Source organism: Topomyia yanbarensis, chromosome 3 (assembly GCF_030247195.1).
Source record: "Topomyia yanbarensis strain Yona2022 chromosome 3, ASM3024719v1, whole genome shotgun sequence".
In the NCBI taxonomy this organism is placed as follows: Eukaryota; Metazoa; Arthropoda; class Insecta; order Diptera; family Culicidae; genus Topomyia; species Topomyia yanbarensis.
Window position 1 is genome coordinate 161,004,076 of NC_080672.1, and position 27,809 is coordinate 161,031,884.

The 27,809-nt window shown below is 38.0% G+C and overlaps 1 protein-coding gene across 1 annotated transcript in view; it reads right to left on the reverse strand.

The window, feature by feature from the left end:
* Positions 1 to 16,829: 16,829 nt before the first annotated feature.
* Positions 16,830 to 27,809, reverse strand: part of LOC131687348 (uncharacterized) — a 96,509-nt gene continuing 85,529 nt past the window's right edge. Inside the window, exons 15-17 of the mRNA XM_058971426.1 lie at positions 17,752 to 18,370; positions 17,332 to 17,430; positions 16,830 to 17,242 (exon numbers count right to left, since the gene is read on the reverse strand). Coding sequence (XP_058827409.1) covers positions 16,956 to 17,242; positions 17,332 to 17,430; positions 17,752 to 18,370 — 1,005 coding nt within the window. The 3' untranslated portion in view covers positions 16,830 to 16,955. The remainder of the gene's footprint in view (positions 17,243 to 17,331; positions 17,431 to 17,751; positions 18,371 to 27,809) is intronic.

The following is a 27,809-nucleotide window of genomic DNA, read 5'->3' on the forward strand; positions in this document are numbered from 1 at the left end:
TATGATAACCGTTGTTTAATAGGATTGAACACACGCGCGACGGTAGAAAGATAAATAAATAACAATTAACTGCGGACCGTAAAAACACGTCTATACTCAAAGGCGTTCGATTACCAATATGCTGAGTGTGATAAAACAGTTCCCTTAATATTGTGTGACTCGTCCGAAGAACAAAAGAAACTGTTACTTTAATTCTTGCTGTGGGGATCTGTCGAATGATTGAGTCGCAGAAACAAGAAGTGGTGCTCCAGCCAAATACGGAGGCTATTGACTTCCGGTCTTTTCGCATAAGATCGAACATTCGTGATGTGAAATATTTGCTGAAGGTGAATATGGAGGTTATGCTTACGAACATCGCCTTTAACGAGTTTAACCATGTCAGGCGTTCAGTCATTTTGCATAACAACTTGTAACACGTGGTTGATCCTCATATATATGGACGATGAGAAAATCAATGCTCGGCTACAAGATCTGATACCACTTACTTGCACCGTGGCAATTAAAAGATACCTGTCACATTTGGAAAAATAGAATTCATTATAAAGGACATATCTAGGAAGTTCTTTATGTATTAAATGGTGTTTGTGTGGTGAGAATCTAGGTGGACCGACATATTTCCTGCTACCTGACCCTGCACGTAAAAACATAATGTGATACTATCATTTTACACATTATATCTTTGCACACCCATAGTCTTCAATACCATTACAAACATTTGCCCCATTTTGGCTGCTGTTCGGATAGTATTGACGGCGAAAACTACGTCTAGTATCTCAAAATCAACAATCAGCACCATTATTGAGGAAATCGACACTCATGACCCGTCAGAAATCCGCGAACATGGACATGGCAGTAACCATTATGATGATAAGGAAGTGTACGAGATAGAAATGAATAACCACCACGACACTGTTGGCTAGGAACAATATATCCCAGCCCAGTAAATAGTTCTCCACGCGCAATCGCTAGTCGTTCGCACGAGATCTTTAGGACAACCATTCACGTTTTAGCATTTTCATTGTTTACATCATGGAAATATATTAGACACAAGGCTTCATTTAGCTAATGCTTTGAACCGAATAAAATAAACGAAATATATAATAAAAATGCAGAAGTTTGATTGAAAAGTGAGCTCAAAAACTGTCTCAAAATGAGCACTTTATCGCTAGTGGTTATGTCTAACAAAATTTGGATATTATGTGATATATGAGCCAGAATAAAGTTAGTTAAAGCATAGTGCCAAAGGAGCTGGTCCGGATTGTCTGCCGCCTATTTTCTTTAAAAAGTGTGCTGAAGCGCTTGCTGTTCCTGCGAGTATAATTTTCAACAAGTCATTGTTCGAAGGAATTTTCCCAAGTGTCTGGAAGACAGCAGCTATTACACCGATCCACAAGACAGCTAGCGTGAATGATGTTGAGAATTATCGTGCCATCTCAATTTTGAGTTGCTTACCGAATGTTTTTGAAGGCCTCGTTCATGATTTGCTGTATCTGAAGGTGCACCATATTATTTCCGAGTGGCAGCATGGATTTGTGAAAAAACGATCGACAAGTACAAATCTTATGGCATACGTTTCGTCACTAAATAGCGCGCTTGGTGAACGTCAGCAAATTGATGCCGTTTGTGTGGATTTTGCTAAAGCGTTCGATAGAGTGCCTCATTTGCTAATGGTGGCCAAACTCGAACGAATGGGACTTCCTGAATGGTTGACACGATGGATATTGTCGTACCTCACCGAACGCTGTGCGTACGTTCGTATCGATGGAGATCATCTCCGTTTGTGATAGAGTCGGGTGTTCCCCAGGGAAGTGATCTAGACCCGCTATTGTTTATATTATTCGTAAACGATTTGTGCTCTACTATACAGTCCCCTAAGTACATGTTCGCGGATGATCTGAAATTCTTTCGTGTAATTGCTTCGACAGTCGATTGCTGTGCCATCCAAGCCGATATCGGTTCGCTGCTAAATTGGTGTATACTAAATGGGATGGAAGTAAACGTAAAAAAGTGTAACTTCATCAGTAGGAAAATGTCTGGCCGAAAAAATTCCGTATACTGCCGTTAAACCGTTACGTTTTCGTACAAAGAACCAGTTAAATTTTGTACCAACAAACACTCTTGAGGTAAAGAAAGTTATTTCCAAGCTACCTACGTCTGCATCAACCGGATTCGATGGAATCCAAACAAAGGTATTCAAGACATTGAAGGACGAACTTTCACCATACATAGCAGATGTTATTAATTCTTCGATGCAGCAATCTCGAATTCCAGCGAATCTGAAAGTATCAAAAATTACAGCCGTCCCAAAAATACCGCTGCCCAAGAATTTCTCAGATTTTCGACCAATCAATATCTCTAGTATCGTTGATAAGGTTCTCCAAAAGGTCATCAATAAGCAGCTCATGAATCATTTGGATGAACATAAATTACTTTCTTCACGACAATATGGATTTCGACCAAAGTCCAATACACAAACTGCACTGTTTGATGTGGTTACTGAAATCCAGTCAAACTGCGATAAAAAGAAAAAGGTAGCAGCAGTGTTTCTCGATCTGAGCAAAGCATTTGATACCTGTGACAAAACAGTACTCGCACGTAACCTTAGTGAGCTTGGTATCAACGGTAAAACATCACAGTGGTTTCGGTCGTTCCTCAGCGATCGTTTACAATTTGTACGAGATAAAAACATATACAGTTCAATGGAAAAGGTTGAATGCGGCGTGGTACAAGGCAGTACTCTAGGTCCCACATTGTTCAATTGCTATGTAAATAACTTGAAAGATCTACAGTTGCATGGTACGATGTTTATGTATGCAGATGATATTGTGCTGATTTATGCTGGTGATTCATGTACTGAACTGCAACAACTAATCAGTGAAGATTTGCTCCTGTTAAGAAGATGGATGAACCAACACAAACTTTCAGTGAATATTAAGAAAACAAAATACATGCTGTTCAATGTAGAAAAAAGTTTTAATTTGGATGTGTTGTATAATGACACTCCAATCGAGCGTGTTGATGAATTCAATTATTTAGGTGTTTGGATAGACAGTGATATGAAGTGGACTACCCACATTAAAAACTTAAGCACCAAGTTGGCCCAAATCGCCGGTGTATTTAAAAGGATTTCTGAAGTGATTCCTGTTGAAACCAAGAGGAACCTCTACTATTCTCTTTTCCATAGTCACTTGGTTTATGGGATTCTTGTGTGGGGTGCAGCCAACAAAACAGCAATCAAACCAATCCAAGTGCTGCAGAATAAGGCAATTAAAAATTTGTTCGGATATAATCAGAGAACACCTACGGAACACATTCACAATAAACACCATTTACTACTAGTTGAACATGTGTATAGTACTGTGGCATGTTTGCACATACACAAAATGTTGCAAAACAGTATCCACACAAACACAGCACTATCCAGAGTCTTCGAGCAGCATCAGCACTACACACGCGGAAGAGATCGCCTAGTTACTTGGAGAAGCAATACTCGGAGATATGGGCAGAACGCAGTCCTCTACAAAGCAACTGCACTCTACAACAATCTTCAAGATGAATTAAAGGAACTTCCTGTAACTAAATTCAAACATCGACTGAATCAGCAAAAGCTCTCTGAACAACTAAACGTTTTTTCTTAGGCTTCAATTAGCGCTTTTAACTTTGTCTCTATAATAATTTTAATTTAAATTTTAATTAATAATTTGGATAATATTGTCATTTTTATGTCATAATTAATATTTTTATAAATTATTTAGATGAAATCTCCTAACTTACAACGATAAAAAAGTATTGATAGCAAATTAAAACTAGTCAGCCACTAAGAGCTTTAAGCTCAATGGCAAATGTTAAGTGAATAAATAAATAAAATAAATAAATAATGTGATCTCGCTCTGTCGTAACAGGCACTTAACAACGTTTGATTATAGAATGTCAATAAGCATTATCAACCGTGTAAACACAGTTAATTCATTCATTAGGCATTCTTCTCGATAGCAAATTGAGTTTCGCGCAGCACATTGCAATGTCTACAGCCAAAGCTTATGCCGTATTGGGGTTCATAAAAAGAAACACGCAACAATTCAACGATGTATACTACCTGAAATCGCTCTTCTGCGCACTTGTACATAGCATTCTCGAGTACGTCGTACTTGTGTGGGCACCCTATCATGCTGTACAAATCAACCTCGTCGAACGAATTCAGCGTCACTTTGTTCGTTACGCTCTGCGGTCACTACCTTGGACTGATCCTATTCGTCTACCGCCCTATGAACATCGATGCAATCTTCTACGTTTGCCGACTCTTGCAAGTCGGAGGATAATGCTACAACGCCTCTTCGTGTTTGACATTCTGGGAAACAATATAGATAGCCCGTAGTTGCTGAACCAGCTTCGACTCAACATACCGCCTAGACCCACCAGACGAACTTATTTCTTTCGGTTACCGATGTATCGTACTCTATTTTCTCAAAACAATCCGTTCAATGTATGCTGTCATAATTTTAATAATGTAGCTGACAAATATGATTTTAACATTTCTAAGACTACTTTTAAACATAGAATTAATATTAATTAAGGAAATGTCTGTACGAGTAACTCGAAGACCAGTAAATAAATAAAAAATAAAATAAAATAAGCAAATTGAATTTCTGTAATAGGTTAGTGCACTGTGAGCTTAGTAGAAACATCAGGCATCTCACTCAAGCGTGCTAAAGGGCGAACACGAAATTATTGCGGCACATTCAACAGGGCATAACTTTTTTACCATTGGGTAAAAATCAACCAAATTTTGCAAACTTTCTCATTGATGTGTATTGTTTACATGCTGTCAAACTCGCACTACACACGCGGAAGAGATCGCCTAGTTACTTGGAGAAGCAATACTCGGAGATATGGACAGAACGCAGTCCTCTACAAAGCAACTGCACTCTACAACAATCTTCAAGATGAATTAAAGGAACTTCCTGTAACTAAATTCAAACATCGACTGAATCAGCAAAAGCTCTCTGAACAACTAAACGTTTTTTCTTAGGCTTCAATTAGCGCTTTTAACTTTGTCTCTATAATAATTTTAATTTAAATTTTAATTAATAATTTGGATAATATTGTCATTTTTATGTCATAATTAATATTTTTATAAATTATTTAGATGAAATCTCCTAACTTACAACGATAAAAAAGTATTGATAGCAAATTAAAACTAGTCAGCCACTAAGAGCTTTAAGCTCAATGGCAAATGTTAAGTGAATAAATAAATAAAATAAATAAATAATGTGATCTCGCTCTGTCGTAACAGGCACTTAACAACGTTTGATTATAGAATGTCAATAAGCATTATCAACCGTGTAAACACAGTTAATTCATTCATTAGGCATTCTTCTCGATAGCAAATTGAGTTTCGCGCAGCACATTGCAATGTCTACAGCCAAAGCTTATGCCGTATTGGGGTTCATAAAAAGAAACACGCAACAATTCAACGATGTATACTACCTGAAATCGCTCTTCTGCGCACTTGTACATAGCATTCTCGAGTACGTCGTACTTGTGTGGGCACCCTATCATGCTGTACAAATCAACCTCGTCGAACGAATTCAGCGTCACTTTGTTCGTTACGCTCTGCGGTCACTACCTTGGACTGATCCTATTCGTCTACCGCCCTATGAACATCGATGCAATCTTCTACGTTTGCCGACTCTTGCAAGTCGGAGGATAATGCTACAACGCCTCTTCGTGTTTGACATTCTGGGAAACAATATAGATAGCCCGTAGTTGCTGAACCAGCTTCGACTCAACATACCGCCTAGACCCACCAGACGAACTTATTTCTTTCGGTTACCGATGTATCGTACTTTATTTTCTCAAAACAATCCGTTCAATGTATGCTGTCATAATTTTAATAATGTAGCTGACAAATATGATTTTAACATTTCTAAGACTACTTTTAAACATAGAATTAATATTAATTAAGGAAATGTCTGTACGAGTAACTCGAAGACCAGTAAATAAATAAAAAATAAAATAAAATAAGCAAATTGAATTTCTGTAATAGGTTAGTGCACTGTGAGCTTAGTAGAAACATCAGGCATCTCACTCAAGCGTGCTAAAGGGCGAACACGAAATTATTGCGGCACATTCAACAGGGCATAACTTTTTTACCATTGGGTAAAAATCAACCAAATTTTGCAAACTTTCTCATTGATGTGTATTGTTTACATGCTGTCAAACTCGAAGTCATGTTTTTCGATTCGACGAAAATGGAGGTGAACCAACGCGAGTCGAGAGAACAAATTCTTTCCAAACACCTGGAATTTCCTGACCTGTCGCACCGGCAGTTGGGAAAAATGTTGAACATTCACCATTCAACCGTCTCCAGAGTGTTGAAGCGGTTCCAGGAGCGGTTGCCGTTGGACCATGGCAAAGAAGCTGGAAGAAAACCGGGACCGGAGAACAAAAAAGACGGAGGGAAAGGTGAAGCGGATGATTAAAGCAAATCCCAACGTCTCAAGCCGTGATTTGGCTAAAAAGATCGGCGTGTCGCAGAGTTACGTCCAGAATGCAAAGAAGAGAGCTGGACTACATACATACAAGGTACAGAACTTCCCAAACCGCGATGAGCGGCAACAATCGACGACTAAAACTCGGGCACGGAAGCTCTACGAGAAGATGCTGACAAAATATGGCTCCTGTGTGATGGACGACGAAACGTATATAAAAGCCGATTTTAAGCAAATTCCGGGGTTGGAGTTTTTCACCGGCAAGAGTAAGTTCTATGTGGACGACAAATTTAAGAAGAAGAAAATGTCGAAGTTCGCCTCCAAATATCTCATTTGGCAGGCCATTTGCTCTTGCGGACTGAGCCTTTCGTGACAAAGGGCACAGTAAATGGCGAGATCTACAAATCTGAGTGCCTCGAGAAGCGCCTTTTGCCGTTCTTGCAGCAGCACGACGAAGCTCCGCTATTTTGACCAGATTTGGCATCATGCCACTATTCTAAAAGTGTCCTGGAGTGGTATGAGGCCAATTCTGTCCATTTTGTTCCAAAGAATCCGCCAAACTGTCCGGAGCTGCGCCCGGTGGAGCAGTACTGGGCAATGATGAAGCGGGAACTTCGGAAGAGCAAGAAGATAGTCAAAGACAAGAAGGACATTTTAAGAAAATGGAAACAAACTGAGAAACTGGTACCGGATGACACTGTAAAGACTTTGATGGAGGACATCAAGCGAAAATGCGTTCAATTTTACACTCAAGGCTCCACTGCCCTTTTGTGCAAATGTGACGTTAACGCCATCGGGAATATTTATCAGGAAATCAATTCTTGTTTCGCGCTATGCCTGCAAAAGCAGAACCCATTTAACAGGTATCTGTTCTGTACAAAATGTTTAAAATCCATCGTAAAACATAGACAAAAACTCTTTTCTTCACTTTTTTGCGAATATCGTTTCAATTCAAGCTAACGTCACTTTTGCAGAAAAACAGTGACTCTGTTTTACCATTTTTATGCAATTCTGACGTACGCATACAAGCAGTGCTGAGCAAAGTGCGTCGCGTAATTAAAACGTTTAGGTGGTACTTTCAGTATTTTTGTGTAGAATGGCAAATAAAAGTGCTCTAGATATGTTGGTAGAATATGGTAGTGATTCCGTAGAGGAAAACGATGCAAGTGTTGAGAATGTTGAGCCGCCAGATGCAAGTGTAATTATTAAGAATATAGTTTCCTCATCTTTGAAGCCTAATCATGTTACCAAAAGGCAGTTGGCCAAGACAATTGCCCAACAAAAGAGAGTTACGGCTCATCCTCTGATTAATGTAATATGTGACTGCTACCATTTATGTTGCTCTAAAATAAGTTCGAACAGACGACGCAAAATAAATTCGCAATATTGGCAGCTATCTCTAAAAGAGAGGCGACTTTTCGTCCTTCAAAATAGCAAGCGTCAAGCGGTAAAAAGGCGACGCGTTCCGTTGGCATTGCGAAACATTAAGCGTCAGAAGGCATGCATTTACGAGTACACATTGGATGATGAACAGAGTATAAGTCAAACAGTTTGTGCAACTTTTTTCATGAATACCTTAGGATATTCAAGTAATAGTAAGTAAGTAGATAGTCACCTTTTCTTTGATTTTGCTAAGATTAACAAAAAATCAATTTTCCCCAGTAGTTAGATATTAGCGTTTTTTACGAAATCATATTTTTATAGCAATTTCATCTACCGAACCCATAAAACTGCTTTCAAGGAGCAATCGGACGGAAAAAATCCCCGAAAAATTCAATACAATCCAATCTTGGAAGAAGTTGAAAAGGATATCTTGTCATATTCACCAACTATCTCACATTACAGATGAGAGCACGCCCCAAATGTTTTATACTTGCCATCTGATTTATCTTGTGCAAAGATGTATGAACGTTTTAATTTTCATCAAAAAGAGCGTGGCCTTAAAACATGTAGTTACTCTTACTATTATAAAGTTATTTCAAAAATGAATATTCGTTTTACGAAGCTAGGACACGAGCAGTGTGAAAGTTGTCGAGAAGCAGATATACATTTCCAGAAGTCAGGGCATTTTAAAAATAGAGAGGAGTACGATAAACTCATAAAATCTAGCTTGCTAGATACTGCCGAAGAACCAAACGATGATGTCGAATTCGTTGATGTATCGGATAATTCTGAGACGAGTATTACAGAACCAGAAGAAAATTGTCGAATCTGCATTTCTTGGCAAGAACATAAAAATCGTGCGATTGCTTCAAGACAAGAATATGAAAAGGATAAACTGCCGCAAGATGGACTTGTAGTATCTGTCGATTTACAAAAGGTATAATTTAATAAAAAATAATGTTGTAATTTTCATAAACCCGTTTCGATTCAGGTCGTTCAACTACCTCGAATGGAATGTTTTAAAGAAGTCATCTTTTCAAAAAGAATCGTTGCCATGAATGAGACCTTTGCACCTCTCGGTGGTCAAAAAATGGCCCTGTTCATGCAGTGCTATGGAATGAGACTGTTTCGGGACGTAAAGCTTGTGATATTATGAGTACATTTACCAAACATGCATTGTACAACTACAAAGAGAAGAAAATTGTGTATTGGCTAGATAATTGCAGTAGTCAGAACAAAAATTGGGAGTTGATGTTGCACATGATTTTGCTAATTAACTCATCTCTAATATCCGCAGACCTGATTGTGTTTAAATATTTGGAAAGTGGACATACATTTATGTCTGCCGATGCTTTTCACGCAGCGGTCGAAAGAAGCTTCAAGAGCACAAATCAAGGTGAATTGCATACATTTAATGATTTCGTACGATGTGTTCAAAATGCAAATACTGAAACAAAACCAGTAGTTACTGTTATGGAGCACAATGATTTCTTAATTCCATATATGAAGTTCAAAACTTCAGTTTTCAGTAAACTAAAAACACGACCTAAGTTTGCTGAGATAAAGACAGTGAAATTTATGAGGAAGTCTTTGGATTTCTATTACAAACTGAATTTTGAAAGCGAATGGCAGCATTGTCCCATATTCACCAAACAGCAGCTCAAACAAGTTCTTGCTCCTGCATTTAATCTTACTACGTGTATGCAGTTTCGTACAGAAAAAAGAGGAATTGACAAGGATCGGAAAGAAACAATTGTTCGGAAGCTATGTCCACTAATGCCTGCCGAAAAGCAATATTTTTGGAAATCTCTTCCAGAAACAAATATCACCGAGGACTTTTAATTTCTAACTAAAATTCATATACTCATCATATTTAACGCAAACTACATTTAAGTATACAAAAACAATTCGATATTTTCTGACGACATTTTCAATACTATTTTTTCTGTTATTTGCATTGGTTAATAAACTTTGTTGAAAAATAAAAAAAATCAGATTTTCTATAATTATAATTTTTGCCTTCTTCAGAACCTTCAGAGTACTCTATTTTGTATATGTTCGTCAATGCAACACTTTTGCTTGAAACCTTTTTATTGCGTTTCAAATATCCACTATGCATAAGTTAAACAAAATGAGTCTCAATTTTTTTCGCAATATGTATTTAAGCATTTCATATAAGAAACGTAAAAATAATCTAATCAGTCTGGAAAATAATCTAATTTTTTTAAGACCTTTGACTTCTAAAATGAACTCAGAGCATCAAAATTAGCTTAATTTGTGGTGTTCAGCTAAATTAAACCATATCTTAAGCTTGTACCACACCCGACTTTTGCACCGCCCGCGTTCACAACGTACTACTTTAAATATTGTGATATCGAAAAATCTAAGTAGAGAAAGAATTACTTGAAGGGTTTTTAATATGATCAAGAGAACTCTTCATAAAATATAAATATTCAAGGTAGAGCTTTGCATTTGTACGACTAATTTGTTTGTAATACATCATACTAAAAACTTTAAGCCCTTAACCTTGTATCATTTGCCTGATTAAATAATTTCTGGTTGGCGGTAATTAGAGGACCCTATAGCAATAGTTTGCATCACAATATGGCACTTATCTAACATTGCAACATCGCTAAGAAAAAAAATTAATAGTGAGCATTTTTATCTTATTTAATACGCAGTCTAAACCATATTGCACTGGTACATCACTTTGTCACAAAAATGGCGCTTACGTCACTTTGTTTTTCGCGTTTTACGAAGCCATTTTACATAATTTTTTAACGACAATTGCACTGAAAGATGCGGATTTTTGTAGTGAACTTATAAATATGAAAAAGTGAAATTTGACAAAAGTGGCGTTCACGTCGTTGCATACAAGGGCAGTCCATAGATTATAAGAAAATTGGCATTTCATTTTCGGTGTCGCAATAATTTCGTGTTAGCCCTTTAGACAAAAACATTTCCATTAGCTGATGACAATATAGTTGAAAAGACAGTTTTTGTTTTCGCGTCATTTTAATGCAATAGTATTTCTATTGACACTCAATTTCATTTTATGCGGGAATGCGTTCCGTATTTAAACATTATTAGTCCGCAAAGTAGTGATATTTTAAACAATCGAACAATAAGCAAGAAAAAGGAGAAAAAATAAACAATAAACAAAATAAAGTGGCAAAACAGCGGTTTTCCTAAGGTGTTCATCAACCCACGAATTGTATATCCTCGTATATTACTAATGTTGTTGACATACAGAAACGTACATAGTAGCGGTAAGACTATCTGTTGTGATTTTATCCTTGCTTTTCAACGGATGTCAATTGATGCTAAACCACTGATCGTTCTCAGCGGTAGGATTCGTTTCCTACCTTCCAATAAACGGACGAAGCGCAAACAGCGAAACAAAGACGGACTGTGATATAAAAGTATAAAGACACAAAGTGCGATCGATCGACCACCGCCGGCGGTGACTGAACTAGACTGTCGTGAATTTTATTTGGCGCACTTAATCACAGATAATACATGTACAACAGCGGGGGCATATGCACAGATTGCGCTCTGCCGCAACAACCACATATTAGTCAATCAATCATAATAAACTTAATGTTGCAACCAGCAGCAGCATCTTTGTCTCTTTCGATGGTTTCCAATCAATGTCTATGTAAGTTTAAAAACGACGTGACGGTACAGTGAACAGACATCAGTAGCCTATCACGGAGAGCGACTAAAGTGTTGTAACTAGTTGAGTCTACAGTCAATAAGTTGGGATTATTGTTACGATTTCATGTTTTCGTTCTATTTGTGTTCGTTATGCAATTAAATGAGAGAGATGAGCAGAGATCACGAAGAAAAAGAGAGAAAAAATAATAAATAAATTGAAATCGATCCAAGAGCAGCTGTTCTATATTTTCTGTACACTCAACTACAGAACAACAGAAAACATCATAGAAAGTTGGCCTTACACCTACGTACTCTTCGACAAAGTGGAAGTAAGTACGATGTATACCCGTGCATGCGTCGGAATAAAGAGATGCTGAAATTATTTAGCTTGTTCATATTTATAGTTTCTAGTTCTTTTGGTAATACATTTACCGTCCAGTCACCAGTTACCGTGCGTTTAGGTGGATTTGGCGTGACTTGGAACCCTGCTTTTACTATCAAAATGAAAACCGCTCTCATAGTCACAGTAAAAATACTTATCTAAATACGTTACAATTTAGAAATAATATTAAACAATTAGCAACAAAACAAGTATAAGTAGTCGAGGACATTTGTTTGGCACCAGTGCACGTTATATGTCACCATTAACCGTGCATGAAGGGATCAATTTACTGTGTATTTAAAATTTTGATTCAACTTTAGTTGGAATGTTTCAATAAAACAATGAAACGAGAGGATTTGTGGATTCAGGGAGCTAGTTCTCTCAATATCGTGGTTTTGAAACTGCACGGTGAACGATTCATGCATGGCGACTTGAAGGTAGATTAGAAGATATTAGTAATCAGTGTTAAGTGATTTTCATTCGATTTGCGGACAATTTTCTGAAATAAATAAAATTGTGAGCAGTTTCTTTTAGTTGATTTAATGATTTAAATTTATATTTTAATTTTATTGATCACCAAAAATCCTTCCTAACTGGGGCTCTATCAGACCAAGGCCAGTCTTAAAAATAGTTTCATTTAAATAGAATATATAAAAAAAAGTGTTAGCATGATGCCTTAGAACTGGCGATACTCACAGGACGCAAGTAAAAGAAAATAGAAGTTGAACCGTTTCAGCGCATCTACAAATCGCTTGCTAAATCAGAAGATTTTGTGCGAATTTCGACATTTCCTTCGTTCGAACTTTTTATGGATATTTTTCTACTCATTTCGGTTTAGCATCTTCTACACCTTTTAAACGCGTAGCTTGGAATACCTTGCGTTTTCCAGCACCGTCAAGCATTGTCATATTCAGTTAGCGCGTAAATACTGTGAACTCTAGAATATCCACTGTTGTAACGAGAGTAAGTACTATAGCCTTTCTTGTGACAATGAACATATTTTTAGGATTGTCTTAGATTTGGAATTGATTTCATTAAGAACTTTTCAAAAATTTTTTTAGTTTCTAGTGACTATATCAAGTCTCAAAGGTTTTCTTCCATTTAATTCCACTATGAAACATAGTGGAATTAAATGGAAGAAAACCTTTGATTTTGAAATTTTCCTTTACTCTGCCCTTTGAGAATTTTTCTTTTTAGTTTATATGGGAATTTGCTGTGTGGTCGCACTCTTCAACCCGTAACTCCGGAACCGTGAGTCCAATCAATAAAAAATTCAATAGCAGCCGATGGGAAGGTAGTGCCTTTCATTTGAGACTAAGTTTGTGCAAATCGGTCCAGCCATCTCTGAAAAACAGAGGTTACGTGTTTTTCCACAAAAACACACATACATTTTCCGATCTCGACGAACTGAGTCGAATGATATATGACCCACGGCCCTCCGGGCCGGAATTAGGTTGACGATTTTTAGAGTGATTGCATAACCTTTCTATATGAGAAAGGCAAAAATATGCCAAAGTCCAAAAAAATCAATCTTCGTCAAAAATTATTTTTTCGAGATTTCATCAAATCTCAACGTTTTATGTATTTTAAAGTCATTGGGCATCAAAAATGCAAATTCGATTTTGAAATGTTCGCTTCTCCCTCCTTTGAATTTTTTTCAATTCAGTTTATATGGGAATTTGCTGTGTGGTCGCACTCTTCAACCCGTAACTCCGGGACTGGAAGTCCAATCAATAAAAATTCAATAGCAGCCGATGGAAAGGTTGTACCTTTCATTTGAAACTTAATTTGTGCAAATCGGTCCAGACATCTCTGAGAAACAGAGGTCACATTTTTTCCACATACACACACAGGCATTTTTCGATCTCGACGAACTGAATCGAATGGCATATGACACACGGTCCTCCCGGCCGGAATTAGGTTGACGATTTTTAGAGTAACCTTTCTATATGAGAAAGGCAAAACTTTTGAGTAGATTTTAACGTGTTCAAAAAATATTTTAATTGTAGAACATAATATACCGGCAACCGACCAACTTTCCCCTACCTTTCTTTTATAAGAAAAGTGAAAGGTGTGTATATTTTCAAATCACAAAAAAAAAAATATTTTAAATGTTTAGAATAACGACGATATATTGCAAGAAGATCTTTACGGGTACCTAAACAATGAAATTAAAACATGTATTGCAAAATTCACAACTTTGTGATTTTTTTTGCTCACCTCTCGTAGAGAGTTTATGCAATCACTTTAAAAATGACCAACTAATCCCTGCTCATTTTTTACTAAGAAATGTTTTCTGATTTTTCTACAGTGGCATAGTTTAGGTGTTTTTTTTACAATGGAGAATACAATTTACGTACTTACCCAGTACACGTGCTATTAGTAGATGTCAAGCTACCACACGGGGTGTACTGGGGTATGTCGGGCTCTCGACAGGTTCAACCCTGTTTGAATAGCTGTATCTGCAATACGGGAGCGGTGGCTGGTAAGCCTAGTTCACATTTTGTATAACGATGGAGCTATTCAAACAGGGTTGCTATGATAATAAAATCCACTTGTTTTGAAGTCATGCTGCTTCTTTAGTTAATAACTTTTCTCAGCGAATTTTCACAAACTTACAATGTTCCACAAATGTATTCAGTAGAAGAATACCTTTAGAAATATATAGTGTTTATGAATTTATTTCCAATTTTACCCGATTTTCCATACTAATTTCCATAAAAACTTTGAAATTTTTGGACTATAGACGCAACCGATCGGAAACAAAATTTGCACAATTACTAAGGGCCATAAAAGGAATCAGTAGAGCCTGTTGGAGCTAACAGTCAAAAATTGAACCAGTCTAATGCTCACCCTATCACCTGATTCACTCTCAATCATACCACTCTATTACACCCCTGTCGCTCCCCCTGGCATCCCATGTGGGACATTTTTCTTAGGCCCCACTTCTGATATACCATGTGAGACTTACTTGGGTGCTCACCGTTTTCATACCTTGTGAGGCTGACGTGTATGCTCACCCTTTCGCTTCTCTGCCACGCCACGAGGCATCGATAGCTAAGTCCCAACATACTACGCTACGACCCTCCCATCTTGGCATGAGGCAGTCCACATATACGCCTATACACTCGCTCTTCTGCTTTGCTTCGGGGTGGCTGGGTTTACCCCTTACGCGGTTGCCAGTCGCTGTGCCAAACCTGCCTCAGCATGAACAGTCCATTCACTCACTTTTCTGCGCTCGGCCTTTTTCACTCCAACTAACCAATCACTAGTTAGTCGTGCCCGTCGTGTGTTGCTCGGTGCTCCAAATTCCCTGTAGCCTACAGGCAATCTGGGTGGTTGCAGTCGAGACTGCGTTCCACTTCTCCACCAATTGACACATCCGCTGAATAAGGGTATCAGGGGTTGTGTCCCAGCGGCAGACGTCAAGCATTGCTCTTTTTTCGACGTCGAAACGAGGACATACGAACAGTATGTGTTCGGCAGTTTCGTCTACACCTGGGCAGTTCGCGGAGGTCCCCGCCTGCCCGAACCTGTGGAGGAACTGTCGGAAGCAGCCATGGCCTGACAGGAGTGAACTTCCCCATGGGGTCTGCTCACCCGGCTCGATATGTTAGGTATCAGCCGGTGGGTTCACCTACCTTTCGAGGAGTTATCCCACTCACGCTGCCATCTGGCGACCGAGGCCACCCTGGTGCGCTCGCGGGCTCCTCTGTTTCCACGTAGCTCGAAGCACTTCTCATCTTCCCGGATGATCAGCCCGACTGGCATCATGCTCGCTATCACGCAGGATGCATCGTGTGATACCGTGCGGTAAGCAGATATCACTCTGAGGCACATCACGCGGTAGGTGCTCCCCAGTTTCTGTAGGTAACTGGTTACCCTCAGTGCTCTTGACCATGACGGGCCGCCATACCTGAGGATAAATGCGGCAACACCTTTAAGCTGTTGGACATCATCCACGATAGTGCCGCAACAGCAGTCGACGCTCTCTTGCATGTATAGTCGATGTGGCTGCCGAAGGTCAGCTTGTCGTCTATAATGACTCCGAGAGACTTCAGACTCCGCTGTAAGATGATCACGACTTCTCCCACATGGATAACTGCACCTCCAAGGTTACGGTTATCTTGACCTCAGGAGGGAGCTTCAGTCTTAGAACCCCGTCATACATGAGGTTCCATAGCACCGAGCCTAGGATCGAGGACTTGGGGGAGACCTCATCAAACTACCTTTAGCAAAGGGGTTCGCCACCTCCGTTTGTTTACTTTTAATTTTTATTCACTTCGCTCATTAATCCCACGAGTAGCGCGAGAAAGAAAGCTCCGCCACGCCAGAACTCCGCAGTAACGTGGTAAGGGACGCTTACTGTGGGGGTTGCCCAGGTACCCCACAGGCTCCGTTAACGATCGAGCATCTTTTTCACCCCCTCGATCACTCATCCCTCGGCACGGGTCGCTTCACGCCTTGGACTTCGGGTTAAGACCTTTGTTGCTTTACGTGGTGACCGCGGCCCAGATCATCACAACCATCCTCCAGGACTTTGGACCTGTAGCTCTGGTTCTCAAAAGTTCCAAGTACGTAGGTTATTACGGACATGCTACTATTGAGATCCGTTATTCTCTAGCGGAGTTGCATAGTTTAGGTGTGGGATTGGGTGTATACCTACTCTTTACAACCCCCCTCTACACGTCTTCCTCTTACACTATCATCCCCTTCATCTTCATATCAAATATAGCTAGGAAGTGCGGCAGAGTGTTAAGTCCTTCCCCTTACCAACCTTCCCACTCCACACAATTGCACTACTAGGTGGATCAAAACAGGTTTTTCTGTGTAGTTTTAGAACTATTTAAAATAAAGATTTGTGCTATACACTTTTAATTCAGTTTATGAATTGTGTGTGTACATTCGATTTATTTTTACTGAGCAAACGATTACCGTGTGGATTGGCAGAAGCGATAAAAAATCTTATAATCATAATAACACAGTAATCAAACTCATCATGGCATGGTGGCTTTGTTCAAACGCCAGTAATATAACGCAGTTTAACCCAGAGTTGGAGCACAGGTGACACCAGGGATGCACGGGTTCGGATTACAAGTTACAGACGGATCACAGCACGCATACCATGGCCAATCGCAGACCGATTTGCGGTCGTTGAAGTGCAATCCTGCAGGACATTCAACTTCACATGCGCGGCCAGATTCACATTTGTAGAACTTTGAGCAGTTGTAGTGGGGAAGTAAAATAGGTTGAGCAGGATTTACGGCTGGACATAGAGCGTTCGCTTCACAGTTCTTCGGACAGGTGTTGCACTCTGGTGGATCGGAAGCTGGAAAGAAAATACAGAAGTTTAATGACTGATTTAAACGTTTGTGAGACATTTGTGATTGAGTTGGAATTTCCAGATAGTATACTTACGAGGTAAACTTGTAGTGGTTGTCGGACGAGCCGTTGTAGTTGTTGTAGTAGATGTTGTAGTTGTTATAGCCGGAGTGGTCGGGATCGGTGTTGTTGTTCCTATAGTAAGTGGACAAATTTTTGATTCATAGAGATGCAAAACCATAATGCTGGGTAGAATGTTAATCAACATAACCAACAAACAGACCAAACCCTCTGTCAACTAGATTTTCATTGTGATGGGTTGAACGGTGTAGTCGGTGCTACACTCATTCAAACTTGGGTGTAATCAGTCTAGCTTTTTTTTGCGCTACACCGGTGTAGCACAAAGTAAAAATGAAAGTACTATAAAACAATGAGTTTAAGAGGTTTGCTGCCATACATTGAAGACAATGAGAAATTTGTATCCTAGGAACCGTTGTTTACTAAACAGCTACTAACCTGGAGCACAGGTGTTATCCTCGCATGGTACGTAACATTGAACATTCGGATCACAGCACGCTCGCCAGGGCCAGTCACAGGCGAGTTCTTTTTTATTGAAATGCAGGCCATCAGGACAGGTATATTCGCATGCGTATCCTCGGTCACATTTGTAGAATTTGGAACAAATGGTATGTGGCAGTAAAATCGGCTTAAGCGGGTTTACTGTGGGGCAACTCGAATGCAACACGCAATTTCTGTCGGGTACGTCATCCGGTTTGCAAACTGACTGGTCACAACAAGCTCGATTTGGCCAATCACAAGTATTTTCCGTTCGACTGAAATGCAGTCCAGCTGGGCAGTCGTGTGCACAGCCATGCCCAGATTCACATTTGATGAATTTCGTACAGCTGCTAAGATGTGGTAGCAGAGTTGCCTGGGCAGTATTCGTTGATGGACAGCGTGCGTCAATCGGGCAATTTTGCCAACAGGAGCCCGTGCAGGGACCTTGAGCAATGGTTGATGCACTGAATAGCGCCAAAACCAGTACTATATGTTTCATATTTAAACACAACAATGCCCGATTTTTCTTATATGTAGGGAGAAAAAATAGATTCCACAGTTTGCGAACGACTGACCACTGCTGGAAAGCCGTTGAATTATTTATACTCACGCCTATTATCATCGATACAATGATGGAGACGGTGTAGGCAGTAAACTATCTTACAATTCGTGGAACCAAATAAACATACTGATTTAATCTCTCTTTTTGGGGACGCTTATTTAGTATGAATTAGACGGCGCGAATTCAACATTTTACGGTGGCCTCGAAGTTGAAAAGCATGTAACAAGATCATTTAATTATTACACGTTTAAATTTACCTTGATATCTTTTCATTGTGAATATTACGGCTTCACTAGTTCATTGATTGTCCAAATTTGCTTGTATTGCGTTGTAATGGCAATTGTACTTTTGAATGATACAGGGTTGCATTAGCATCAGACAATTTTGCAGTTGTGTAGCTAAGGAGAATGGGGTGGAAGAGGGGCTAGTGAGGTAAGTGAATTACCACAGACATAATGAAAATCTCAGAATGTACTGCAAGTCAATCTAATGGAAACCATCACCGAGAAAAGGCAAATCCTACTGGACAATTACTGGGATGGAGCGACAATTCTACTGGCATTGAAGATATTAAAATATGAACCTGTATTGCTAAAATAAGAATAATTTTCAGAACTAACTCGAATCATTTTCTAGGGAGCAAAAGAATTGTCGTGTTTAAAAATTATCGATTGTTTCGGGAATATAGGAAACTTCGCTTGCTTCGGCTCTTCGCTTGAAATAGTTGAACAGAACATACCGTTGAGTTGGCCCAAGTCAGTAACAGGAGATTCTTATATTCACAATTCTTAAAAGCATACGGTTAGAATTTTTCCCACAAATAATTCCTTAATATTACAAATGATGTTGAATTTAATACTGTGAGCTATATGTAACTAGTTTTGATCCCACCTCACCAATTCTGCTTATAAAAGTATAAGAGTCCCATATGGATTTCTGTCGAAAATGAATTATCTGTTGGATTGTATTCTGTATTACCCCTGAATCATAATGCACAAATAAGATTTCCAGGTTTGCTTGGAAAATATCGAAAAAAATAACATAACATGGTTGTCTCATTCACAAGGCTCAATGAAAATATGAATGTTGAACAGCGTTTTTGTAGGTTGCCGTTTTTCAATATGGGAATCTTATGATTTAATGGGGTCTTCTTATATAATTGTGCAAAAAGTACCTAATGCTAGATAATTTTTTTGAAGAATTAAAATGACTTAGATATGTGCGATATTCTGCAAAATATTTTTTAAGAGGGGGGATAAGAGTTTCAGCTTAAAAAAACTCTTTTTTGCGATTTTTTTAGAACTTTTCGTGAAGCGAATTGATCAAAACTTTCGTATGTTATAGTGTATCATATAAATAACATTCTGTAACTTTTCTATGTAAAAATATCGACAAAAACGACTCGGTGACGAAGTTTTTTGTAGAACGTCTTTGGAAAAACATGATTTGCGGTGTTAACTGCTATTCAAAAACTACGTAACCGATATCTTTCAAACTTTGCATACGCATTCCATATAAAAAATGCCTAACCCCTACGTCGAGTTTTCGAGATAAGTTATTGAAGCAATTTGTTGTGAATGACAAAAAGAACAGCGGCAATAGTTCTGCAGTGTAGGCGAATGACCTTATGGTTAAAACCATACTAAACAAAAAGGTCCTCAGTATATTGAAAATGGATATCTCATTAAAGATGGATGAACTGACATGACCATTAAATATAACAGTCCTACCATTCGCGTTTCTGTTGGAAAAACCTTTGCACTCCGAAACACAATTAAAACTACTTTTAGAAAAATACTAAAAGCAAGGTTAATAAGTCAGTGCTCTACAGTGTAGTTAAATTATAAACCCCAGCCAAAACTTAAAGCAATAAAATGGCACAGAATCCACAAGTGCAAGAAATATTAAATAGAATCACCGCTCTCGAAGCCGCTGCTACACCTTTGCCAGGACCAGATTATAGTGATCCCCACCTTTTTTCACAAAAGCAGATGGATCACCCGTGAATTCCGAATCCTTTGAAAAAATCCCAGATTTGGTAAAGGATTTGCCGTGCTTCACAGGCAACCCTAGTGAATTAAATAGTTGGCTAAACGATGTCGATAGTTTAGTTCAAAAAAGGGTAATTTCGGGAGAGATGTCGCTTCAGGAGAGATGCCGCACTCTCTATAACTCGTATATGAGGTCACTTTTATACGGTAATATGATATCGTGAGATTGTCTTTCGAAGAATTACAACAGTGGAGATATAAATAATCCTTATTACTTGACTTTCTACTGTGATTAAAGTTTTTCGTGCATCTAAAAATGTAAGCTAATTAATTAATTTGTCAGCGCAGGTGATTAGCTGAACATTCGTGTCTATTAGTCATAGTGTGCTTGTTTCTTTAGCCCTAGTAGGCAGGGGATCAAGTTACCACACGTTTTTACAAAAACCTCGTTTTGATATGATTTTCAAAATTGTTCATATTACTGACGGGGATTTCGGATTTACATATTATTAATAACTTTTACTACTGACTACAAAATGGCGAATTTTGAATTTTTATTTCAATGAAAAATTATGAGAAAAAAACAAAAGTGGGATCAAGTGTACCCACTCTCCCCTATCCGTGGGAATCCGCAGCAACCCAGGGTGATTTCTAAGGGGTCCATGATACGAAAATGGTTGAGAATCGCTGCCCTAGTGTACAAAAATAATTGGCGGGCTAAGGATACGAAGCAGTTGACCACCAGGATCCGGAATTGTATCCGGAAGATGGACGTCAGTGCCGTCTAGTGCTCTTGTGAGAGCATCGCGATTAAGTTGCGTCGTACGGCTGACCAGGGCCTTTTATTCAATATTCATTTACTTTTTTTGAAGAATAAACATTATGTTTTTAATAAAAATTACTGAATTCGCTGATTTTTTGTTTTGTTTTTTAACTGAATGACTGAAAAAATTCTCATTTTTTTTATTGAACACCCATTAATGCGCATTCATGATTTTTTTGCAGAATTTTTGGTTTACTTTTCGAAAAATTATAAAAGTTTTTCTGGTCCGGTTTTTTTTGGTCAAGTCTCACCACTGCGGGAACACTTGAGCAAGGCCTGGGGAGACTTGGCCAAGAGAATTTTGAAAAATCAGAATGGCAAAAACATGCTGTAACTATTTTGACATTGAAAATGTCTTCCTGCACTATCTGGGGCAGGGTATCATTCTAAAAGCTAAAATCAAACGATGTCACGTTTTTGCGTCACTATTTTGAACGCTAATAACTTTGTTATTTACGAACGGATTTTCGTCTGGTTATCACCAAACAATTCGGAAATAACTGAAATTATGTTTTATTGCTATACTGTTTTGTATTTCAATAGCACACTATTGATAAACAAGCCAAAATGAATAGATCTCGGAAAACGTGAAAACTCCCATACATCAGTCAATTTATCTCTGGCAGAGCCATCAATAGGGAGCACCCAAGGAACTCAATCAGATACGGGAGGCTATTTATAGTGGTACCGCGAGTTCGTTTGCGCCAGTCTTTGCTCAATTTTTGCACGAGTAGGTTCTGGATAATAACGTCCGGACGATGCGATCAGTGGGGCATGGCAAACTTTGCACAAACGAACTCATTCATGTATGCAGTTTCAAATCTCACAGCAGGGTGAAGAGCACACAATACATGCATGCACAATGATTTGCAAAGTGTGTGGGTGGTCGTTGATTTGAACACTGCAGGGTGTTTGTATGCTGCTTGTGTGTTTGTGTTGGGACTGGGCAGGAGCGGATCCAGAAAAAAAATTGGGAGGGGGTCCAAAATTTCGACTTTGAAATGTTCATTGTACAATACGTAATATGTAATACCCTCATTTAATTAAAATAAGTTTTGGTAATCGAATCTGGTTTGGAATGATTTTGAATTTAAAATAGAAACTATTTTAAAATTTCTCAAGAAGTTGAAAATTTCGGGGGGTGGGGTCCGGACCCCCAAGACCCTCCACCTGGATCCGCCACTGGGACTGGGACAAAGGGAACAAAATATTTTTTTATGATTGTGTGCGCATTCGGTTAATGAGACGCCAAAGGTATGTACGTAGGGTAGTGAGCCCATTGGCACACACGTTTTATATTGTGGATATACGTGATGTGTTTTTGGCACTAAGGCATCTGGCATGTTTCTGCATGTTCAAAGCACGGGAAAACTTAGTTGGGTTTGCGTCTACTGAAATGCGGTGGTGTGTTAAAGATGTTGGTGGGTGAGCGGGGGTTAATGTTAGAACGGGGGTTTATGATTTTTGTTTTAAAAAGGTTAAACTAAAGCGATTTTTGGTAGTCAACCTAAAAGTAAAGCCGTCTGACGAAGAGAAAGCATCGTTTAGTTTTTATCCCAGGTTTGCAAGCATTAATATTGTATGTTGTTCATTATTGTATGTTGTTCAAATTCCATAGGGCATATTAAGCAGCATAGTATTGCGCACTTCCCACCAACCTGGACTCCGCACTTTCAAAGTGCGAGTGATCTCAAAACTGCGAGCTGTCAAATCACATGTATTTCAAGTGATAGAGATGGTACTTTCATAGACAGATCAGTCGAACTAACCTCTCTATGAGAAGAATTTAAAAGAAGAATGGTAAATGCGCAGTGCGGTTAGAATCCAGTTGTTTGTGCCACAAGCAATATTTTATATAGGAGGTTCAAAGCAAAACTGAAACGGAAACAAACACCTTGCGTATTGTTTTATTATTTCAAAAATGAAAATTGGTATCTTTATTGCTTCATTTGAAACACATTTAGAACTTCTATAGTACAGTTCTAGTTTCATAATTATGACAGTTCTATAACATAAAACTGAAAATTTCAAGACTAGAACTTTAGTATTAGGAAGTGAATTTTACTATAACGTGGTAGTTTTTTAACATATTATGTAAGAAAAACCCCGCCGAAAAAAATGAATGATGGAAAATTTAATTGGAAAACAATACTTCATATTTCGTTGCAAAACCAAATATCTAATTTAGAGATCGTGGGCTTACCCTCAGTAGAGCGCTGAGTGTATCGATTATGTTTCACAATGTTGCTAATTGTAATCGATTAATGCTAAGAGATAATTAATCAATTGACATAATCGATTAGATTAAAAGCATAGCAGAGAGCATGGTATTGAACTAGAATTTGCTATTGTCGGAGGACAAATAATAAATTATGTTTACGGGAAGGGTATATAACAAATTGTAACATATAGAATCGGGGAGTAATCTAGCTTGTACCGTAACCTGTTTTTACTGAAGACACGCACGCTCTTGAAAAATCTGTATTTTCAATGTCATTGTGGTTATGCCCTGTACACAACCCTTTATTTTTTTATATATTCGAGATCCTTAGGTACCAGTAAGTCTTGCGTTTCATAAATTTGGGTTTTTTAAATTCATTTCCTTTTAGTGATTAACTGTACTACTTACATTGCATGTTCACACGGCACGAAATCAGCGATATAACTGCTAATTTTGTTTACTTGTTGTTAGTCTGGTGCTTCAGGTGAGATTTTTGTGATGTGATTAACGTTAACCGTAGGTGCTACAGAAGAGTAAACATCAGAAATTTTGTATCTTTCTTCAGCTTTTTGCAACATGGTGAAGTCTCTACATGAAATCTTGGTCAAGGCTCCCCAGCATTAGTTCTTGCGTTCCATGTCGTGCATTTTTTAGTAAAAACTATTCCAATATCCCGAATTATATAGAATCATTTTACTACTTAATAAAGAATTACATATTACAGATATATTAGTACCTTAAAAAATTAATTACTCTAGTAGCTATGTCTGTACAAAGTTGGATATAAAATTACAGCATTTAACTAAAATTTATTAATTACGGAACATTTTCTATGAGGAAAGAATTTTTCATCCTAAACTTTCAAAACTACCTGAAGGGATCAAAACAAGTATAAATATATTTTTTTTAAATTTTTAAGAAAGAATTGGACACATAATCGCCAGTTGTAGAATTTCGCGCTCGGTTAAGTCTCCCCAATTTTGATTTTCAAAATACCATGTAGTCCCCCTTTGGATTTTTTTGAATATTATGAAATTAATATTCAAACACTACACTGCCTTAATGATGTCGATTGAGCTAAAAAAATCTATAGATTCATTTTTCGATGTAATAAACATGTTATGTAAGACTTTTTAACGACATTCAATTAGCTAGAGATTACTGGGTAGGGAAAGGTATGAAAATTAGAGCCATAGTACTCAAGTGAGAGCAAGGATGTGAGGTAAACAGATCGGAAAACTAGAAGTGGCAGGGTCATTGTCTTCTGTTAATGAGGGTCGAGCTCAGGCAGTATAACTACGAATCACCCGAGTTCACTAACATGTGTCCTGGTAACGATAGACGTGTCCATCTTTACCGTGACAACCGACGAAGACTCCTTGCTCTCACTTGAGTTCTAGGGCTCTAATTTTCATAACTTTTCCTACCCAGAAATCTCTAGCTAATTGAATGTCGTCAAAATGTAAAAAAGAAAATGTGACTAATATAGTCGAAATAAAAAAAGGAAAAAAGTTATGTAACACTTTTTTACGTTTTAACGACATTCAATTAGCTAGAGATTATTGGGTAGGGAAAGTTATGAAACTTAGAGCCATAGTACTCAAGTGAGAGCAAGGATGTGAAGTAAACAGATCGGAAAACTAGAAGTGGCAGGGTCATTAGAACAGGCTTAATATCGTACGGGCTTAATCTTTGTCTTCTGATAATGAGGGTTCCGATCTGTTTACTTCACATCCTTGCTCTCACTTGAGTACTATGGCTCTAAGTTTCATAACTTTCCCTACCCAGTAATCTCTAGCTAATTGAATGTCGTTAAAACGTAAAAAAGAAAATGTGACTAACATAGTCGAAATAAAAAAGGAAAAAAAAGTTATGTAACATTTTATGAGAAAATTAAAGATGACCATATTTACTTTATTAAACACCTCTAGTTCTCCATCCAAATTTTGGTTTAACCCTAGAACGTTGCACTTGCGTTTTCCACCTTAGAACGTTGCACTGGGGTACAAACGTACCCCACGCGTTTGATTGCAATTTTCGCAGGTAAAAATGCAAACAAAAGAAATGTATACTACATAATTTTCTTCGTTTTTTGCGAAAACAGCTGTGTAAATGAAAGTATGCAATTTATTGAATCATAGATACATAAACTGGTTTGAACAAAAAAAACGCTTTTAATCCACCTAACAGTGTGATGAGACATTTCTTATAACTCTTATCACTACCTTCGGATATTATATCGTTTGAGAACATTTAGAACTTGATGATTCGCGATGTTTTTGATAACACATACTACATGGGATAGTGGCAGGACTCAGAGAATCGCTCAAATCAGCATAGGACAACATCAGTGCTAGAAATCTCAAACCAAATCAATGGGAAAGCGAAAAAATGGCCCATAAAAGAGACATACAAACGAATTATTGCTAATTCTCTGTTAATAAAATATCTAAATTCCTGAATCAATGCATTGTGGTGAGAAAACTGAATTTTCCTAAAGGGGTTATATATTGTACTGAGCCAAAAAAATCGAAATCCTTTTGAATCGATTTGAAGTTTATACTTTACTGAAATTTACAACGCGATTGAGAACTAAAAATTTAAATCGCAGCTCCTTATATCACGCTACCTCTGAAGTGCATACGTGCATACTTCAAAAACTTTACTTCGACATCGACTTTTTCTAAAAGTGCCTTCCCAGTAGTATCCTTGACTTGAATTATTATCGCTAATCCTAATGCCAAAGAACAAATGAAAACCTCTCGAAACCGAACCGTTTAGGAAAATCATCATCATTTGTGGAATTTTCATTTTCACGAAACTTTTCGATAACCTTCCGTCACTTGCGTTAATGCACCGGGTGAACAATACTCTGAAAATCTATCGAAATCGTCTTAAGGCACCAGCGGGTCTCATTCAGAGCCATTTGCCCGGCGAGTTAAATCTGTAAAGAATGCTAAAAATTAAATTCTATTCCATAATTTTCAGCTCAGCAATTCGAGAGATCGTGCTCACCGCAAAACATGAAAAATAAACTGCGTTGTGAAGGGAGATCACTATTTATTAAAAAATCACGGTTTAATAAAAAATAAAACTATTAAAAATTTCAAATAGTTTATAATTTTCACAAATTTTTGAGAGTAAAATGTTTAACAAGCTTTTGTAATATTGTGTAGGAAAAAAGCTGAAAATTTCAGTATTTTCTCTATCTGCAACATATAAACCCTTAAGTACACAAGTCCCGTATAGCGTTTGCTGGCCGATCGAAGCACCGACCAGTGGCAAGTTGCTACTTGCTGTTATCATTTCAAAGCGACAGTTTTATTCCTTACACAAGTTAAAAACTTTACTTGTATGTCAGTTCTCAGTGATAAAACTCACTCCAATAAAGTTGACACATTGGGGAACCCCCTGTGCATTGAGAATATCCAAAACTATTGATTTTCATCTGCCAAAAACTTGCCTTTCAATATAACACTCACTTTCATAAAGTTGAAAAAAATCGTTTTGACGCATTGGCGGACCCCCATGTGCATTGAAAATATCCAAAACTATTGATAACTGCTAACAACTTGTCTTTCAATATAAAAATCATTCCCAGAAAGTTGAAAATTTTCCATTTTGACACATTGGCGGACCCCCATGTGCATTGGAAATGTCCACAACTATTGGTTTTCAACTGCCAACTGCATTGCAATATGAAATTCATTCCCAAAATGTTGAAAAAAATTCTTTTTTGAAACATTGGCAGACCTCCCTGTGCATTGAAAATGTCCAAACCAATTGTTTGTATCTTCCAAAAAAATTGCCCTTCAAAATAAAACTTATAGCCATATTGTAGAAAAATTTCGATTTTCAAAATTTCTACCTCTACAAGAATTTTGTAAAAACATATTTCTAAATCATTATTTTTTGGGATATATTGCAATCTGCCGTGTACTGAAAACGTACACACTAGCGCCGCATAGTGAGAGTATCCCAAACTAATCTGTAACTATCGGGCAGTCCTTGACATCTCGAGCAACTTTGCTGAAGACATCATCCTTTTAAATTGACATCATTTGGAGATAATGAAATAAAAAGATGTATGCTCACTAGCGCTGCCTAGCGGGTGATATCCAATTTAATCATTACATTATCAAACAGCCTTTCTCGTCCTCAGAAACTTTACAGAAATCACCATTTCCCTAATTTATTAAACTTTCGTGACAAAACATCACCTAATATGTATTGGAATTTATATTCTCCCTAGCGCCTAGTGGCTGAATTCTGAAATTATCTATTCGCCTTCGGGCAGCACTCGACCCGCTGAGGAATATTGCCGAAGACACCACACTTCCAAATTATCATGATTTACAGATATAGAATCTGAATAATAGTACATGCTCACTAGCGCCGCCTGGCAGATCTATTTCAGTT